The sequence below is a fragment of the Esox lucius genome, chromosome 12 (genome assembly GCF_011004845.1).
Source record: "Esox lucius isolate fEsoLuc1 chromosome 12, fEsoLuc1.pri, whole genome shotgun sequence".
Lineage (NCBI taxonomy): Eukaryota > Metazoa > Chordata > Actinopteri > Esociformes > Esocidae > Esox > Esox lucius.
This window is the reverse complement of record NC_047580.1, coordinates 23,397,584-23,417,519: the sequence shown is the minus strand read 5'-3', so window position 1 is coordinate 23,417,519 and position 19,936 is coordinate 23,397,584. Positions and strand designations below refer to the sequence as shown.

At 39.5% G+C, this 19,936-nt stretch overlaps 1 protein-coding gene across 2 annotated transcripts in view; it reads right to left on the bottom strand.

Moving 5' to 3' along the window:
- Window positions 1-19,936, bottom strand: part of grm4 (glutamate receptor, metabotropic 4) — a 285,814-nt gene that overhangs the window by 14,092 nt on the left and 251,786 nt on the right. The window contains exons 8-9 of one of the 2 annotated variants that reach the window (XM_020051365.2): window positions 11,200-11,336; window positions 6,936-7,874 (exon numbers count right to left, since the gene is read on the bottom strand). In XM_020051365.2, coding sequence (XP_019906924.2) covers window positions 6,936-7,874; window positions 11,200-11,336 — 1,076 coding nt within the window. The remainder of the gene's footprint in view (window positions 1-6,935; window positions 7,875-11,199; window positions 11,337-19,936) is intronic. The other variant, XM_034296161.1, reaches the window with a different exon arrangement.

The window sequence follows — 19,936 nt, the reverse complement described above, 5'->3', positions numbered from 1 at the left end:
TAAAAACCTATATTGACTATTGTAATTAGCCAAATGTACATACTGTTAGTTAACCCTGAAATGTAATTTCTTGTACCATTCAAGCTAAAGAGACCAAACCAAATTTGTTTCATGTTTAGGCTATCCCAACATTAAACCTTTAAATGCTTATCAATTATGAGTACTATTTGCATAATAAGCATTAATTAACATTAAAATAGACTCTCTTAAGATCAAACTAACTTTGTTCAACCTATCTAAGGAAATCCCAATTTAAAAGTGTGCCTGTATTTATACTAATTAGTGTAATTAGCATAATTAGCATATTAAACATCAAACAACAAACATAATAGTGTTGAAAGACAGCTTCAGTACATTTAGTGAAAGAAAGGTTTGGTGGTGACCAGAGTTTAAAGTAATACAGAAATTTGGGGGAATTTCAGCTTGCTTGAATATATTGACCAAATTACCAAGAATGTTTTGGAAGCATTTTCTTCCAAAAACAATTGGTGATTAGAGTTTAAAGTAATACAGATATTTTGGGGAATTTCAGCTTGCTTGAATATATTGACCAAATTACCAAGAATGTTTTGGAAGCTATGCCAACCTGGACAGCAAGAGAAGGGGGGAGATGTTAGGAATGATTGTTCTTTATCACCCCACAAATATGCAACATAAACCTACACCCTTTGGAAGGTGTATAATTGTGGTGGCTTAGGAGGAGTGCTCCCAACAACACAGACAGGATTGATCTCCAGTGTAAATTAGGGCCCTTATGAGAGTATTTTTGCATAAGCTATTACACTGTAACAATGTCATTAGCTGTAATAATTCTTAGGTACACTTCCCTAAAAACTGTTAACTTGCATTCATTACAGATTGTAATTACACAATGGGAACAAAATAACAAACATTTTGTGGCTGTCCGTGCTCCATGCTGTGTGACAGTAAGGTTAGAAGTTCATTGTGTTTGCTTCCAAACTACAAAATGTGATGTTCAAAACAAAACATCTGGATTAGCTGCACTGCTTATTTACTGAATAATACATGCATGAATAAGCATCGTGGTCAGCCTGGCTGGTTACATTAACTTTAGCTACTAAGCTACACTGTGAATGGCAAGTACAGAGAATGGCAAATTGTTATTATTTGGCTCTGTATTCGAGGCCTCTGAAATGTAAAATAATATGATAACTATGGTTAAAGAGCTTATTTTCAGCCTCAGTTGGAGGTTATTTTTAGAAATTACAGCACATTTTGTACGTAGTCCATCCAAACTAGTGAACTAAACATGTTTGGACAGATTAATATTATATACAGTTAAATAGTTCTGTTTAGTACTTGGTTGCATTGCATTCAATGATTGCCATAAGTCTGCAACCCATAAAAATCCCCATACACTTGTTATCTTACATGTTGATGTTCAGCTTCTGTACTGCTTGTTTCAGCTCCTATTTGTTTTTAGGCTTGTCTTTAGCATGTGAAAGACATGCTCTGTTAAATTTAGATCGGATTATTGACTTGGACAGCCAGGAGCAATAAAAGTCTGGGCCCTAAAACACATATTGGTAGCTAGGGCAGTGTGTTTGGGATTATTGCCCTGCTGCGTAATGATGCCCTGTCCAATGAGTTAAGAGGCATTTGGTTGTATTTGAGCAGAAAGTATGTTTCTATAATATTCAGAATATATTTTACTGCTGCTGTCAGCAGTCAAATCATCATTGGAAATGAGTCACTTCTACATGAGCCATACATACAGTACCCACAATTTTTTTTTACCTCCGTTATGTTTCACAGCATCATGAGCAGTTGAATTTTTCTTCACACTTTCCTCTTTCCACCAGTCTGATACAACAGTATGCTGAACAACAGTGTTGGCAGCAGGCATCGCTATTTCTCTAAGCCAACAAAAGTTTCAGTAGAACCAAAGATAATATGGCACAGAACTCTCTGTTTTATATTTCCTTTAACTATATCTTATTTTGTTGCATGTATTCAGTGGCAATTTCTTTTGGGATCAGAACACAAACCTGATCCTTGATTTCTGAAGTCTGAGAAGATACTTCTGTTATCATTGATTTCTCCACTTTGAATTAGAACAGATTACACTGCTGGCCACACTTGGTAAACTGAATATTGACTATAGATTGTAGGTAGACAAGAACCATCTATGATTTTTTAGTGTTTAAGCAGTGGATTTGTAATTGAATAGAGCATACATATGAATAGGGCACACATTGTGAATAGAGCAAAAGAGAATTACTTTTGCATTCTATATTTCTGTACATTTTCTGTTGCAATCTACTCTTTGCAAAAAGTTTCCCATTTAGTTGGAAGAAAGTAGGGATTAGGAAACACTTATTTATAGGTTCTTATTAATAGTATAATTTGTTACTAGAGATTAAACCAAATGCATGAAGAACAGACAGCACAATGCGTTTGAGAGAAATGTTAGATCCTTCATTAGATGCCATCTCTGAAGATATTTACATGCGTATACAGTGCATCTTTGTTCGACTGATAGTATGGACCTAATCCTACAACATATATGAACATTCAATTGTTTTTTCAATAACATTATTACGCTCAGCTCCATTTTTTCTTTTTAATGAAATGTAATCCTGTGTTAATGATTGAAGGAGTAATACTTTCGGGATTTCTTTCATACTTCTGACCCAAACCAATTCATTGTTGTACCTAGTGGCTTAAAACCAAACGTATTACAATGATGGAAAATCAACTTCTGGGTACGTGTGAATGTGATTTATACACGCGTTCAAATAAATAAATAAAAAATACTTGGTGCGGTTTATTTGTAAGTGAACATTCCATATTTGTATTCACATTGGATAATTGTCCAGTTATGTCACCTGCACATCATGAGCACATTGACTTGAAATGGGCAATATACCCTCGAACATGTTGCGGTTTGATAATAACCTTTTCAAATTGCATATTGCACTCTTTGGATGCTGTAATTATTCTGAGAGTTGATAGACAACTGGAGAGCCTACTGATGTGATTGTTTGACAGTCAGATGAAAATATTCGGGCAGTCTGTGTGTATGCCACACAAGGTAATACATGCTACAAGGTATATGAAAATTTATCAAAAAGATCACAAACTATTAAATAAAAAGCAATTTTAAGAAATCTAATAATTATATGATCTACAGTTGTGCTCAAAAGTTTACATACCCTTTGAGAAATTTACCATTTGCAAAGAAAACATGAGCGAGCAGGCAAAACAGGTCTTTTATTTCTTGATACAGTTGATTCACATTCAACTGTAGGCCATAACATAATGGCACAATCATAAAACAAAACATGGAAACAAAGAAAAAAATTAACTCCTGTTTAAAAGTCAATGACAGTGTGTAGTCTTTTGTAATAGTTGTCTATGAGACCCTGAATTCTTGCAGGTGGTATAGCTGCCCATTCGTCTTGGCAAAATGCCTCCAGGTCATGCAAAGTTTTTGGTCGTCTTGCATGAACCGCACATTTGAGATCTCCCCAGACGGACTCGATGATATTAAGGTCAGGAGACTGTGATGGCCACTCCAGAACCTTCACCTTTTTCTGCTGTAACCACTGGAGGGTCAACTTGGCCTTGTGCTTAGGGTCATTGTCGTGCTGGAAAGTCCAAGAGCGTCCCATGTGCAGCTGTCATGCAGAATAATGCAAATTGTCTGCCAGCATTTTCTGATAAAATGCTGCATTCATCTTGCCACCAATTTCCACAAGATTCGCCCGTGCCTTAAGAACTCACACACCCCCAAAACATCAGTGAGCCACCACCATGCTTCACAGTGGGGATGGTATTCTGTTCACTATAGGCCTATGTGACCCCTCTCCAAACAAATAGAGCTCTTTATGTGACCATAAAGCTCTATTTTGGTTTCGTCACTCCAAATTACAGTGTGCCAGGGGCTCTGAGGCGTGTCAAGGTGTTGTTGGACATATTGTATTTTTGTGGCATTAGCACAGTAAAGGCTTCTTTCTGGCAACTCAACCATGCAGCTCATTTTTGTATCATCATCGTATTGTGCTCCTTGACACAACCGTCTTTTTCCAGAGCAGCCTGTATTTCTCCTGAGGTTACCTGTGGGTTTTTCTTTGTATCCTGAACAATTCTTCCGGCAGTTTTGGCTGAAATCTTTCTTGGTCTACCTGACCTTTGCTTGGTATCAAAAGATCCCCAAATGTTCCACTTCTTAATAAGTAACTGGCAATTGCTATTTATATCCTTTTCCATCTTTATAAAGTTCCATGACCTTGTTACACAGGTCTCTTGACAGTTCTTTTCTGCTCCTTATGCATCCACGTGAGAGCTAACAAACTCATTGACTATTGATACACAGACACTAATTGCAATAAAACACAGGGGTGGGAAATTCACCTTTAATTGCCATTTTCAACTGTGTGTATCACCTTGTGTGTCTGTAACAAGGCCACATTCAAGGGTATGGAAACTTTTGATCAGGGCCATTTGGGTGATTTCTGTTATCATTATTATTTAAAAAGGAGCCAAACAACTATGTGATAATAAATGGCTTCATATGATCAATACCCTTAAAAAAAAGTTTTGTTATCAGTTATATTTTCAAAATCAATGCCAAGATTTCACAATTTCTGCCAGGGTATGCAAACTTCTGTGCATTTACACTGAACAAAATTATAAACGCTAAACTTTTGTTTTTGCCCCCATTTATCATTAGCTGAACTCAAAGATCTAAGACTTTCTCTATGTACACAAAATACCTATTTCTCTCAAATATTGTTCACAAATCTGTCTAAATCTGTGTTAGTGAGCACTTCTCATTTGCCGAGACAATCCATCCACCTCACAGGTGTGGCATATCAAGATGCTGACAGCATGATTATTGCACAGGTGTGCCTTAGGCTGGCCACAATAAAAGGCTACTCTAAAATGTGCAGTTCCATCACACAGCACAATGCCACAGATGTCAAAGGCTTTGAGGGAGCGTGGAATTGACATGCTGACTGCAGGAATGTCCACCAGAGCTGTTGCCCACATGATACAGACCTCATGTTGCAGCATAATAATAAATGGCCCCATGTTGCAAAGATCTGTACACAATTCCAGGAAGCTGAAAACATCCCAGTCCTTGCATGACCAGCATACTCACTGGACACCCATTGAGCATGTTTGGGATGCTCTGGATTGGCGTATACAACAGCGCGTTCCAGGTCCTGCCAATATCCAGCAACTTCGCACAGCCATTGAAGAGGAGTGGACCAACATTCCACAGGCCACAATCAACAACCGGATCAGCTCTATGCGAAGGAGATGTGTGGCACTGCGTGAGGCAAATGGTGGTTACACCAGATACTGACCGGTTTTCAACCCCTGGACCCCCCCAATACAGTGAAACTGCACATTTTAGAGAGGCCTTTTATTGTGGCCAGCCTAAGGTACACCTGTGCAATAATCATGCTGTCTAATAAGCATCTTGATATGCCACACCTGTGAGGTGGATGGATTATCTCGGCAAAGGAGAAGTGCTCACTAACACAGGTTTAGACAGATTTGTGAACAATATTTGAGAGAAATAGGTATTTTGTGTACATAGAGAAAGTCTTAGATCTTTGAGTTCAGCTCATGATAAATGGGGGCAAAAACAAAAGTGTTGGATTTATAATTTTGTTCAGTGTAATTATATTATTAACCGAAAAAAAATATACTTGTGACAATGTCCCTTTCTGGTAAGAAAACGTATGTCATGTTTACGAAAATCCGCTTATCAAAATGTTCATGAAATACCCCCAAACATATTTCATTTTACTCACTTATATCTCAATGGATGGCTGATTCATCCACATTACCAGTAAAGATAACACATCAAATCAAATGACAAGTCACTTTCTGAAAATTACAGAAGCATCAGAATGCCAGAGAGAGTTTCTATCCAATAAAGCAGTTGTTATCAAAAGACACTGTGATTTTCATTACATCTGTTGTGCGGAGGATCTCATTTCACTGCACATCTGCCTGCATTGGTTGATTGACTATGTGGAACTCCCTGTCTCTATAAAGCAAAATCAAAAGCATTGTTTAAGAAAACATATTCAAACAAACTTCAGGTGAAATTAATTATCTGCACAAGTCAGCACTCAACGCCTGGCAACCCGCTGGGTGAAACAGAGAGCAGCACATCTTTTTACAAGATGAATAGCTGAGGCATCCACAAACACAAGAGGCTGATGTTATACAACAAGGCCGACTTGACTGGGAAATTTTCCTCACAATGAACTGCAGAAGCAATATTTAATACTAAACAGAAAAACTGTCAGCTAATCCTTGGCACACTCAAGTGAATTTAATTGGCTTGTTCTTGTTTTAAAGACCCATGGCAGCCAATCTTCCTTCCAGTATTTTCCTGAGAGAAAGAATTGTCAATGAACGAAAGCGCTGAGTGCTGATGTTAATTCCAAAACAGTAGGAGGTAATGCACCTAATATTTTTTTTTAGGTTGGCCATATTATCAGTAAAAGTAGCTAGCTGATTATAAATGAACATATCTCATGGTATGTGGGAAATTACTTTATTTACTCTATTTTGACCTACGTAAATGGCAATTTTAAATAATTGTACTACACTATTGTGCAGTCCCAGGATTTCATATATCAGGTACATAACGTCAAATGACGAAGCTGGGCTGTTCAACAGCCTTAAAGCTTAATTAGATTTTTTTACAGTGACAACTTTAACACTGACAAGTCCAGCATAAAATATTCAAAGTTCTTGTGAATGCTTTGTAACACATTTTAAATAACGAATCACTGTGTGTGTTTATTTAATAAAAATAACATTGTATCATTTATTTCCCTCAACTTCCTTTGGCCTTTTAAATGCTAGGAACTATGAATGTGTGGGTGTGAGGGCACTGCTGAATTTATAGCATTATTAACAAGTTCAATTGTTAAAGTGTTTACCTTTTCCGTTGACTGTGAGGTCCCAAAAAAGATGGGTATGAAGGCTAGCCAGACAATGCAAGTGGTGTACATGGTGAAGCCGATGGGCTTGGCCTCATTGAAGGTCTCCGGCACCCCTCGGGTCTTGATGGCATACACTGTACAGGTAACCATGAGCAGCATGCTGTAACCAAGCAGGCAGATCAGAGAAAGGTCTGAGATGTCACATTTGAGCACGCCACGGGCCATGTCCGGGTTGGATGTGCGCTGGTCCTCATAATCGACAATAGCCTGAGAGGGGTCCACAAGGAACCAGATGCATACCCCAAGGAGCTGCACAGAGATCAGGCTGAATGTGATGACCAGCTGGGATGCTGGGGAGATGAACCGCGGGGCGCTTACTGACATCTTCCCTTGCTCGAAGATGCGATAGATCCGGTTGGTCTTAGTGAGCAGCGCCGCATAGCTAATACTCATCCCCAGACCCAGGAAGATCCGCCGCAGGGAGCAGATGCCCAAGTCCGGGGCAGAGATCATGATGAAGGTGGTGGCGTAGCACAGGAAGATGCCAGTCAGCAGCACGTAGCTAAGTTCCCGCCCGGACGCCTTGACAATGGGCGTGTCGTTGTAACGGATGAAGGTGACCACTACAAACAGGGTGGCCATGATGCCCAGCACAGCGATGAGGACTGGGATGACCGCCCAGGGAGAGCTCCACTCCAGCTTGACTATGGGGATGGCCTCACAGGCTGTGTGGTTCCCGTTGGGACGCAGGTCAAATCGGCACATCTTACAGCTGTGGGTGTCCGCCTGGTACTGGTAACCATCGCAGCGCTCACAGTGCCAGCAGCAGGGGACACCTTTCACAGTTTTCTTCCTCTCCCCAGGACGGCAGGGTTGGCTGCATATAGACTGGGGTACCTGTTGAGTCCCTCCAGGCCACCGCATGTCCTTATTCTGCTGGGGTGGGGGGCGGGGGGGGGGGGAGTAAAGGAGAAGTGGTTATCGGAGTGATTGTTACACAGTCATAAAGAGTGTATTTTATGATGTGTTTATTAACAGACATAATGAAATGTTTATATATATATATACACAGCTCCAGAAAAAATTGAAAAGGAAGGTTTTGAGTGAGGAACAGAAGGGTTAAAATTAAGAGACCACTGCAAATTGAATGCTTCTGTTCCTCTCACAAAACGTTCCTGTTTAACTTTTTTGGAAAGGAAAGAAAAAGTTGCAGTGGTCTCTTATTTTTTTTTTGGAGCTGTATATATTACATTTCATTATGTTTGTTAATAAACACATCAGAAAATACATAAAAATCATAGAAAAACGCATTTCATTGATTTGCATTTTAATTAGTGAAATAATTACTTAATACTTGGTGGCAAAACCCTTGTTGGCAATCAGAGGTCAGACGTTTCTTGTAGTTGGCCACCAGGTTTGCACACATCTCAGGAGGGATTTTGTCCCACTCCTCTTTGCAGATCTTCTCCAAGTCATTAAGGTTTTGAGGCTGACGTTTGGCAACTTGAACCTTCAGCTCCCTCCACAGATTGGCTAGGCCACTCCAGGACCTTAATGTGCTTCTTCTTGAGCCACTCCTTTGTTGCCTTGGCTGTGTATTTTGGGTCATTGTCATGCTGGAATACCCATCCACGACCCATTTTCAATGCCCTGGCTGAGGGAAGGAGGTTCTCACCCAAGATTTGACGGTACATGGCCACGTCCATCATCCCTTTGATGCAGTGAAGTTGTCTTGTCCCCTTAACAGAAAAACACCCCCAAAGCATAATGTTTCCACCTCCATGTTTGACGGTGGGGATGATGTTCTTCGGGTCATAGGCAGCATTCCTCCTCCTCCAAACCCGGCAAGCTGAGTTGATGCCAAAGAGCTCGATTTTGGTCTCATCTGACCACACCACTTTCACCCAGTTCTCCTCTGAATCATTCAGATGTTCATTGGCAAACTTCAGACAGGTCTGTACATGTGCTTTCTTGAGCAGTGGGACATTACGGGCGCTGCAGGATTTCAGTCCTTCACGGCGTAATGTGTTACCAATTGTTTTCTTGGTGACTATTGTCCCAGCTGCCTTGACATCATTGACAAGATCCTCCTGTGTAGTTCTGGGCTGATTCCTCACCATTCTCATGGTGATTGCAACTACACGAGGTGAGATCTGGCTTGGATCCCCAGACCGAGGGAGATTGACAGTTCTTTTGTGTTTCTTCCATTTGCAAATAATTGCACCAACTGTTGTCACCTTTTCACCAAGCTGCTTGGCGATGATCTTGTAGCCCGTTCCAGCCTTGTGTAGGTCAACAATGTTGTCCCAGACATCCTTGGACAGCTCTTTGGTCTTGGCCATGGTGGAGAGTTTGGAATCTGATTGATTGATTGCATCTGTGGACAGGTGTCTTTTATACAAGTAACAAGCTGAGATTAGGAGCAACCCCTTTAAGAGTGTGCTCCTATTCTCAGCTCATTACCTGTATCAAAGACACCTGGGAGCCAGAAATCATTCTGATTTAGATAGTTCTTTCACTCATTAAAATGCAAATCAATTTATAATTATTTTTAAATGTGTTTTTCTGGATCTTTTTGTTGTTATTCTGTCTCTCACTGTTCAAATAAACATACCATTAAAATTATAGCATAATAATTTCTTTGTCAGTGGGCAAACATACAAAATCAGCAGGGGATCAAATACCTTTTTCCCTCACTGTATTAGGGATGTCACAATTAACGTGTTAACACATGATTAATAAAAAATGCTTATAGACATTAATTTCTTTGTCACCGTTAACACATTTGTCTTTTTTTTTGCCTCAGAATCCTAGTTAGTGCTTGACTTGAGCAGGAGCTGCCACTTCTTCATTTAAACATCTCTGGCTACCTTACCTACCTTATGCCTTCGCCTGTTTAAGTGATCTACCTTTTTGCATTTGGAAATCGTTTAATAAATACACATATTTGGTTGTGGCCCAACATCTATCAAAACTTGTTCGCGGGCCCTAATCTGAACCTCATTCTAACCAAATTTTGCCTAATAATCAAAGTACTGTGCAATCCCTCAAAAAGCATAGGTGTGATTCAGTGTTGGATTACATGCCTGCAGCTTTCCAGGCAGAGGGGCTGATGGGTGTTTTATACAGAATCCTGACATCATTATTATTGAACTTGGTGCCTTGATCAAGAGCACAATGGTTGAAGATGGTAGAACTACTGGATCAGACACCAGCAACTTTCTATTTAGATTCACATGGGGTACCAATAGATTCTGCCAGTCACTGTGATCATTTGAGGGGAGGGATTAAATGGCCATGTCATACCCTGCTCTAATGGACCAACTTGGAAAAGACAGCTCCTGCACTTACTTAATTTAAAATCAAGCAATGTCCATAACAAGAAAATATAACATGTCTTTAGCATAAAGCACTGCCTTTTAAACAGATTTTTTTTATTTAGGACCAAACTTTAACACATTCTAAAATTGTGATTAATAGTGATTACCTACAGATATTTATGCAATTAATCACGATAAATTATTTTAATCATGTGTGTCTATACCTATGTATAGACACACAAGAAAGAGTTATTAACACTCATCACATTGTGGCAAAACATAAGATGTTGGTGTTACAGAAATATACATATACATTAGGGCAGAAAGACCTTTTTGTGGATTAAAGTGTATTCAAACACTCAGAAGCACACAAGGATGCTGGAATGAAAGACAACATCTGTTTTTAGGATGAACACCATTTAACACGATTACTACAATTTATTTTCAATCACAAAGTCACTGCGTTGAAAGCTGTTCTTATCTAAATGCATGAAATACAGCATTGTTCATAAATTATAACTCAAAAAGCCCTTTGCCATAAATTGAAAAACGGGCAAATTCATCATGGTAAACATAATTTGATAAACACTGCAGTCCTGTCCTATTGCCATTAGTTTGTATGTTACCTACGTGTTGGATGCCTGAAGGTTACTCGAAATGGCCTGCGGGGAAAATCCAATTCCAAGTAAGAAAATAACTGAATTGCAACATGGTTGTTTACGCTTCCTGAATATTTTTGCCTCATATCGCTACATCTGGATCTACGTTTCACAGCAGCTAAGGGTAATCTATAAAAATGGTAAAGGTTTTGTGTGCAACAGCAACCTTACAGCAGGCTCCCTGAGATCTACTGACCTGCTGTGTTGTCTCAGTTTTGGCCGGCTTATATGGTAAACCAATGCATTAAACAACAAAAGTCAAAGTGAGAAAAATAGCCATACATTTAAATGAAGCAGGTCTGCCCAGTGACCAATAATCTTGTACTCGTTGGTATTGTTTTTCATCTGGTACTGGTAGATGGCATAGCGACCAGGGGCATCTCCGTTCTCATTGAAGATCACGGGAGTGCCAGCAATTCCTGCAAGATATGAAATTGTATTGTTGTTAATGAAAGCCATCATATGCCCTGTCAGAATGTGTCTTTATCATGCACTGAATATGAACAGCATTGCATTTGAGTACATTAATGTACATTTGACTCAGTGCACTGCAGCAGCTTGAGGATGAGTTTCCTACCACCATACCTTTATCAGTGAGGGAAATAAAATCGATACTGACAGCTGTTTGAGACTGACCACCGTTTGAGAACCAGAGCTTGTGTCTGCCCATTCTAATGTGATTTCATGCACTATTATTTTTCTTATTACTTTGTTACGCACTACCCCCAAATGTCTGGCTAATGACAGTCTTGGACCTGATTACCATAGTAAGACCCTTCCATCTCTGAATTTGCCTTCCTATTCAAGTCCTGTGTGTTTTCAACGAGAAGAGCATGAACAGCAGTGGGATCAGTCACAAGTAATATGGCAAATGGATACAGATCATGAAACATATTTGGACTGGACAACACACGAGTAATGTTGAAGTTGTAATGTTGTTAGAAAAATTAAACAAAGTGTAATTGTATTTTATCGTTAATGTGAGCCACCAATTGCTCATTTGTTCCAAATGCTACCGTTGTTCGCTTCTTATGCTGTTCACATTACGACCCTGCTCACAACCCCCTATCGAACTTCTCACAGTGTCAAATGAAGGGTGTAGGAATCTTTTGGGAGCCAAGAGTGGAGAAGCGCAGCCAGCTGGCCCATTTTAGTGTGGCAGTGGAAAGATATGGAAAGTCATAAATGATCACTGGGCAAAGTGAAATTATTCTTTAGTTAATAAAGGCCTACATATTAGAGGGCAAAACGGAGGCAACAGGGTACCGAGAAACCCAGGCAGGATCATCTTCCAGCAGGGCTATGACCTCAAGCATACAGCCAAAGCTACCACCGCAGTGACTTAAAACAGAAAGGTCTTGGAGTGGCCAAGTCAAATTTTTTTTTTATCTCAATCTAATTGAAAATGTGGAAAGTTGAACTGTGAAATTGCTGTTCCCAGTCCAACTTGATGGAGGTTGAGCAATTTTGCAAAGAAGAACACTCAAGAGAGATTTCCTCTACTCACACGGCCTTCTGTGCGTATATTCATGTGTTGCATGACAACATTTGGTTTTATGTTATAACAGAACCAAGCGTACTAAATACATTGCTTAATGACTTAAATGTAAATATTTAATACTTTTGTGTTAAGGATGATTAGCTATAATGTTATAATAATGTTATAATAATTGGGACTACTATCATTATTATTGTTATATAAGGATATAAGGATTTAAATATATAATTTTACTTAAAAAATAGTTTCATTGATTTTAAATAGGTTGTTAGTAGTTAAATATGTTGTTTTGTTTTGTAATGTTAATTATTCACTTAAGTGTTCATTGTACAGTATTACATATCTTACTTTGACACCACTTCAGAGTAAAAACATTCCTCTGTGGAATGAGATTGACACTTGTGATCTAGGTGATATGCCACCTAGAGTAGAGGTGAAACATCCTAATAATTCCATATTTTTTATTCATCAGACATTCTCTCTGATGCTAATTAATAACCTCTAACAGGCCCCTCTGTAGTACCTTTTCTTTACTGGCTTCAATATATATTGATTGTTCGAACATGTTGCTATAAACATTTACAACGTTTATGGTGTGAAAGTTGGCTACCGAATGAAATTCTTAGGTCTCCCAAAAAGCCAGAACCAGCCCTGCTACTGCACATCACATGAGGTTCTTGGAAATGGTCATAGCTTACTTTGGAAGTGCCTGACATAACATAGTCCAACCCTTTAATACAACACACATAGCAGTAGTTGCGCTGGCAAGTATGGTGTCAGATCTTGGCTGGGAAGGTGAGCAAGCCAAGACATTGGAAAGGTTTCCAAACGGGTAGATGGTTTGTTTTCTGAAGCCAAACATATTATCTATCCTCTAAGAAGGGTTGGTCAGGGAATTTAAAACGAGATACACCCACACTTAACACATCCAGTGTAGAATCTTTGCTTAGAATGTGCAACATGCGGAATTGATGTTGGCCATTCAAGGAGCCTGATGTACACAGGAAAGCAGGTGGGAACCAGTCCAGAAGTACAAACTGCTAAATCATCAGAGTGTGTTTAACTATTAGTGTGGTTGTTGCACGTTTATTAGCGGAACCATTTTGTATTTCATGTGGTACATTTACACTCAGTAAGAATCTATGATCACATTGATTATGCATAGTATTGACATCAAACAGGAACAATGACACTGTCAAAGTTTCTGTTGTTTATAACAGTTGTAAGATTAGGACATCAGGACATGCTTGAACAAAACAGCTGAAACAATATTGCAGTCTGAGGAAATGTTATGGCTACATTAATGTCAAGGATTATGGAAGGCCAACATGATGCCTAGAATGCTAAGAGCATATTTGCAGTTATTTTATATTCTCACTTTATATTATGCAATGCTACATGTTTACTCTTATTTTAAATGTGTCCTTACTGTTACTGTCATTATATTGTGTACTGTCCCATCTTATATCTGGCCTTGACTACAGATAGGTAGTAGCGAATGTGGATCCTAATTAATTACTCAAGTACAAACAAGGCAAAGCATCTGCTATTGTAAGCCAGTGTTATTGTATATGCCTGCTGCAGCAGTTGCAACCAAGCTGGGAAAGATACAATACTGCCATAATTTCTACACTTCTGTATGCAAAAGTAGACTAAATGGATTCAGTGATGACACTACAATTTACAACCACTCTAAATGAAGGTCCAGTCTTTCTTGGTTCTTAGTCATTTTATCGAGCAGAGCTAAGGCCAATTGGTGTCCCCAGCACCTCGAAAAGGGCGTTGCATTGTCTTCCCGAGCTGCATTTTATCCTCCCCTTTCTGTTGGTCATGACACCTAATTTGATTGTTGCCTGGCAGGGAGGATGGCATTTGGCTTTTATGTTTCCCTACTCCGTAATTAAACTTTCATACGCAGGCAGTAACCAATCTGCATGTTTATATGCGCTAGGTCCATCTTTACTTGATGGCCACTCATTAAAGAAAAGTATCTGTTGAAGAATTCAGAAGCAGAGAAAACATATAGTCTTTTGTTACCTGTAACAACACTCTCAGCAATGATAAAATCTGAAACAGTTCATAGCTCTCATTAATGCAAGTAAGACCTTGGGTATTTAAAGTCATGGATATGGGTATATTTTGAGCTTTTCATCTCCAACTAAATTTTCTATGAGAGAAAAGACTTCCAAATATACAGTAGACATTATAACTATCAAAATATTATACAATGCTGAGCGCAGCACAGGCTGTGTTTTTGAACGACAAAGCAAATATGGTTGATAGGCCTAACTTCAATAAGAATCAACATTGTCAACAATATCTGGAGTGGCCAGGTGTCTCCTTCCCTCCAGTCAGCATGGATGCTTCTAGTTCCCAGAATACATTAGTATCATGTCAACATTCCGTATCGTTTTCCATTAAGAATAAAAACATTTAAATATACATCTTTCCGGTAATGTTGTATTGGCATAGATTTTTTTTTTGACCATCTTCAAATTTACAACAAGTCGGACTTATTACTGAGAAGTGTAAGTAAAGCGAGTACCAGACTTTATGTTTCCCTGGCAGACAGCTACTGCAAGTAGATTGTGTGCACTGGTGATGAGAAGTGGGTTTACAAGATGTCATAAGAGGGGAAAATAATGGAGGTAAATATCTTAATATTTTGTTCAGGTTGAGACCCTCGACTGAGTTTAGTAATGTATTAGTAATAGAGTTCTCAGTGCTTACTCAATCAGCCTTATCCAGATTAACATTATCATACCAATTTATTCCAATTTACTTATTCCATTAAGATAGCAATCAAAATCACCATAAGCTATTTCATCAACATTTTCAAAACCAATGTGTCTGTAACATTTCATATAGTGTTAGAACAAAAGACACTCAAATGAGACCTGGATGCAAGCAATCAACACGTTGATGTATGTGCAAAAAATTTTATGCCTTTGATGTCTTATAATTTCATTTATCAAGTGCAGCCCAATCTTGTCTCAATGTTGGGCATATCTTGTGGTGTGTTGTTTAAGGAAAGAGAAAATATGATAAGAGAACCAAGCTGATTCCTTGTAAGATAAGGCCCTTTGAATAAAGGGTAGAGTTATGGTGAAGTTAAATGCGTGAGGCCATACAATTCTAATGTGGAATGACTGCATATTGGTTGGATTCTGTATGTTACAGTATGCTGTAAGGAGGGGGAATACCTGGGAGGGGTGTTGCTTTCAGGAAATGAATCTACATGTCCCTGGCAAAAGACCCAGAAGAATAAAACAGAGTGAGGATCTACACCAGGACCATGCACACAGTCTGGCCTTGCCTTGTCACAGAAATACTATCAGGAGGTAAGAATTTCATTGGTCAATGAATGAATAGATTGTGAAAGGTCTTGGTCTAAGCATAATTGTTTAGTGGTTGGAAAGACTGGGAGCGGTCTGGATGTCATAAAGAGATTAGCATTCAACACCATACTCGACCAAACAAGTCCCACAGGCACTTATTTTATATCATCTTGATTACAGCCCTGTCAAATGGTTGAATGCTGCAAAGGGAAACCTTGGAACGGGCCTGTGTGGCTCACGTGGTAGATCATGGCCCTTGCAACACCAGGTTTGTAGGTTTGATTCCTATGGAGAGTCAGTGGGAAATAAGTTGGAAAATATATGAACTTATTACTGTAAGTTGCTCTATTCGGGCATCAGCAAAATGACGTCAATGTAAATGAAGGGTCCAGAACTGAACCGTACGTCTTCATCAAAATCAGAAAGCCTCTTTCAACGAGCTCCAAACAAATGGTAAAATTCGGTGAAGGGAAATCATGCGTTACTTTTCTGAGGAATAATAATTAATTTAATATGTCAAAGTTACTCTTTGAGATACATTAACCTGTTAGCACACCTCATAGCATACTGTCTCTTCTACCTATGACCCAAATACAGGCAGTCACAGGACTAGGGACAAAAGCTCTGTGGTGAGAAAGTGTGATTAACTGAAGGTGATTAACAGTTCAAGGAGGTTGCTGCTTTCACATGGTTTGGTCTTGATATTTTCACTGAATGGCGTGAAAGCACAAGACAGAAACCTCGATGCCAGGCTTAGGTGAGAGCAGAACTCCATACGACTCATGTTTCACACAAGGACAGTTTGTATTGGATAACTGTTTTCCTTAAATAAATACGATTATCTTTTGAACACAAATCTTATTTTACATATTTCTATAAAGATCTACTGTAACACCATTAAGTGTGACAACTATGCAATAATAGAGGAAATCAGGAAGAAGTCAAATACTTTTACATAAAACTAATATAAAATTACATAACTATTCAGAACCCTTCACTCATTACTTTATTCAAAGACCTTTTGGCAGAGATTTTAGTATTCTTGAGGATTATGCTACAAGTTGGCACACCTGTATTGTGCTGTTACCTGCCTTTTACTGAGAAGTGGCTTCTGCTAATCTACCATAAAAGCCTGAGTGGTGAAGTACTGCAAGGATGGTTGTCCTTCTGGAAGGTCCTCCCATCTCCATACAGGAACTCTGGAGTTCTGTCAGAATGACCATCGTGTTTTTGGTCACCTCCTTGACCAATGCCCTTCTCCCCGATTGTTACATTTGGGGAGAGTGTAGGAAGAGTGTTGTTGGTTCCAAACTTAAATGTTTTGGTACCCTTTCTCAGATCTGTGCCTTGACACAATCCTGTCGCATAGCTCTTTGGAGAACTTGACCAACCCCATGGCTTGGTTTCTGATCTGACATGCACTGTCAAATGTGGCACCTTATATAAAGACAGGTGTGAGCATTTCCAAATAATGTCAAATCAATTGCATTTACCACAGGGGGACTTTAGTCAAGTTGTAGAAACCCCCAAAAATGATCAACAGAAACAGGATGCACCAGTACTCAATTTTGACTGTCTCATTACTTCCAAATGTAATATTTGGAAAACTTTCATAAAACCGTTTTTTGCTTTGAAATTATGGGGTGTTGAGTGTGGATTGATGAGGGACATATTGATTAAATACATTTTTAAGTAAGTAAACGGAGCTGAATACGAATACACTTCACAATTCGAGGAGACAGCTTTGTGAAACAAGAAAGGACCTTCATGGTTTCAGCGGATTGCAGTATTCATGACATTTGAGGAAAACAGCAACTGTTGAAAAGAGGTATAGATAGCTAGAAACTAGAACATGGTCTGTCTCCCTACTGTAGCAATTATTGAGGTAAAAACCTTCAGCTGGGGGATACCAAATATGTGGTATGACTGAAGGCGATTTCTGCATTCAACCATGTGGGGAATGTCGTTTTGAGTATCTTAGAGATTATTTAAGAATGATACCCCAAACTTGTAAAAAGTATTTGACACAGCTAAAAGATTGGAAATTTGTCTGTAGTGTTTGATTGTATACTTGAACTTAGCAGATCATACCCTATCATCAGACGCCCGAGGGCAGTACGGTTTAGATTAATGAGCAGGACTGAATATGCATTCGAAAAAACATATGGTGAGGTAAGGGAGCCGGGGATTGCATTGTTTTATCATGTCATCTGTATGAAGTTCTCTTGTCTATTAATATCTGCAGTAATAGTGGAATGATAGTGTTAGACAACATTTACTCACCAGAAAAGATTTTGGGCGATATTACTATATCTAACGAAAGATAACATCCCTTGGTCATTTTGTGGTTGTTAAAATTCTACACGTCTCTATATTTCTGTTCCAGCAAGAAAAGATGCACAAAACAGTATAGGGAATCCTTCAGGGGGAACCGTTAGGGTCTTCTACACCTTCAGAGAAGGCATAAGCATTGAAACCAACATACAAAGTTTTGGGCACACCTGCTCAATCAAAGGTATTTCTTAAGTTTTACTATTTTCCATAATGTAGAATAATTCGATTAGATTCAACTTTATCGTCATTGCACAGAAAGAGTACAGCACAACGAAATGCATTTAGCATCTAACCAGAAGTGCAAATAGAGGAGGGCAGAACATTTACAAATATATACAAGCATTAAGTATATGCCAGTATGTGCTATATTACAAGTGGAATGTATAGATGTGCAATGAAAGCAAATGCAGTACAAATGGCAATACTAAATGTGCAATTAAGGCAAATAGAGTGGGAAAGAAAATTTACAAGTATTTACAAGTATTAAGTATATGTATATTACAAGTGGAATGTATAGATGTGCAATGAATAGTTATTGATGGGTCACAGAGTTCAGCAAGGTTACAGTAGATGGGAAGAAACTGTTCCTGAGCCTGCTGCTGCAGGAACTAAGAGACCTGTACCGCCTGCCTGATGGTAGGAGGGCAAACAGTTTGTGGCATTGATGGGAAGGGTCCCTGATGATCCCACGTGCCCTGAGCAGACACTGCTTGCGCTGGAGGTCTATGATGGCAGGAAGCTGGGCACTAGTGATGTGCTGGGCAGTTTTCACCATCCGTTGCAGGGCCTTCCGGTCAGCTACGGAGCAACCGCTAAACCACACTGTGGCGCAGTTTGTCAAAGTGCTCTCGATTGCAGTGGTAAAAGGTCACAAGGATCTTGGAGGCTTTCTTCAGCCTCCTCTGCTGTGCCTTTTTGACCGGGGCTGAGGTATTGAGGGTCCAGGAGAGGTCCTCGGAGATATGACACACAGGAATTTGAAGTTGGACACACACTCCAACACAGTGCATATCGATGAAAACTGGGTTGTGATTGCAGCCTTTAGACTTCCTGTAATCCACAATGACCTCCCTGGTTTTCTTTGCGTTGAGGGCCAGCTTGTTGTCAGCGCAAGATGCCGCCAGGCGCTTGAGTTCCTCCCTGTAGGCTGACTCGTCATTGTCACTGATTAGACCTGCTATCGTGGTGTCGTCTGCAAACTTGACGATGGTGTTGGAACTGGGTACAGGAACGCAGTCGTGGGTGAAGAGGGAGTACAGGATGGGGCTCAGCATGCAGCTTTGTCGAACACCAGTGTTCAGGATCAGGGTGGAGGATGTGAAGTTGTCTGACCTGACAGACTGGGGTCTGTTGGTTAGGAAGTCCAAAGTCCAGTTGCAGAGAGCAGGGCATTCAGCTTTAATGGCTGGCTCATTGTTGTTGTGAAGTCATCAAAACTATGACATAACACATATGGAACCATGGAGCGACAAAAATAGTGTTAAACAAATCAAAACACGTATATTTTTTATTCTTTTAAGCAGCCTTGACGACAGCTTTACACACTCTTGTAATTCTCACAACCAGCTTCATGTGTTAGACACCTGAAATGCTTTTCCCAGTGGCCTTGAAGAGGTTCCCACATACAGTGAGGGAAAAAAAGATTTACGTTTGCCCACTGACAAAGAAATTATCATGCTATAATTTTTATGTTAGGTTCATTTGAACAGACAGAGACAGAATAACAACAGAATAATAACAGTGAAATAAGTATACTTGGTGGCAAAACCCTTGTTGGCTATCACAGGTCAGACATTTCTTGTAGTTGGCCACCTGGTTTGCACACATCTCAGGAGGGATTTTGTCCTAC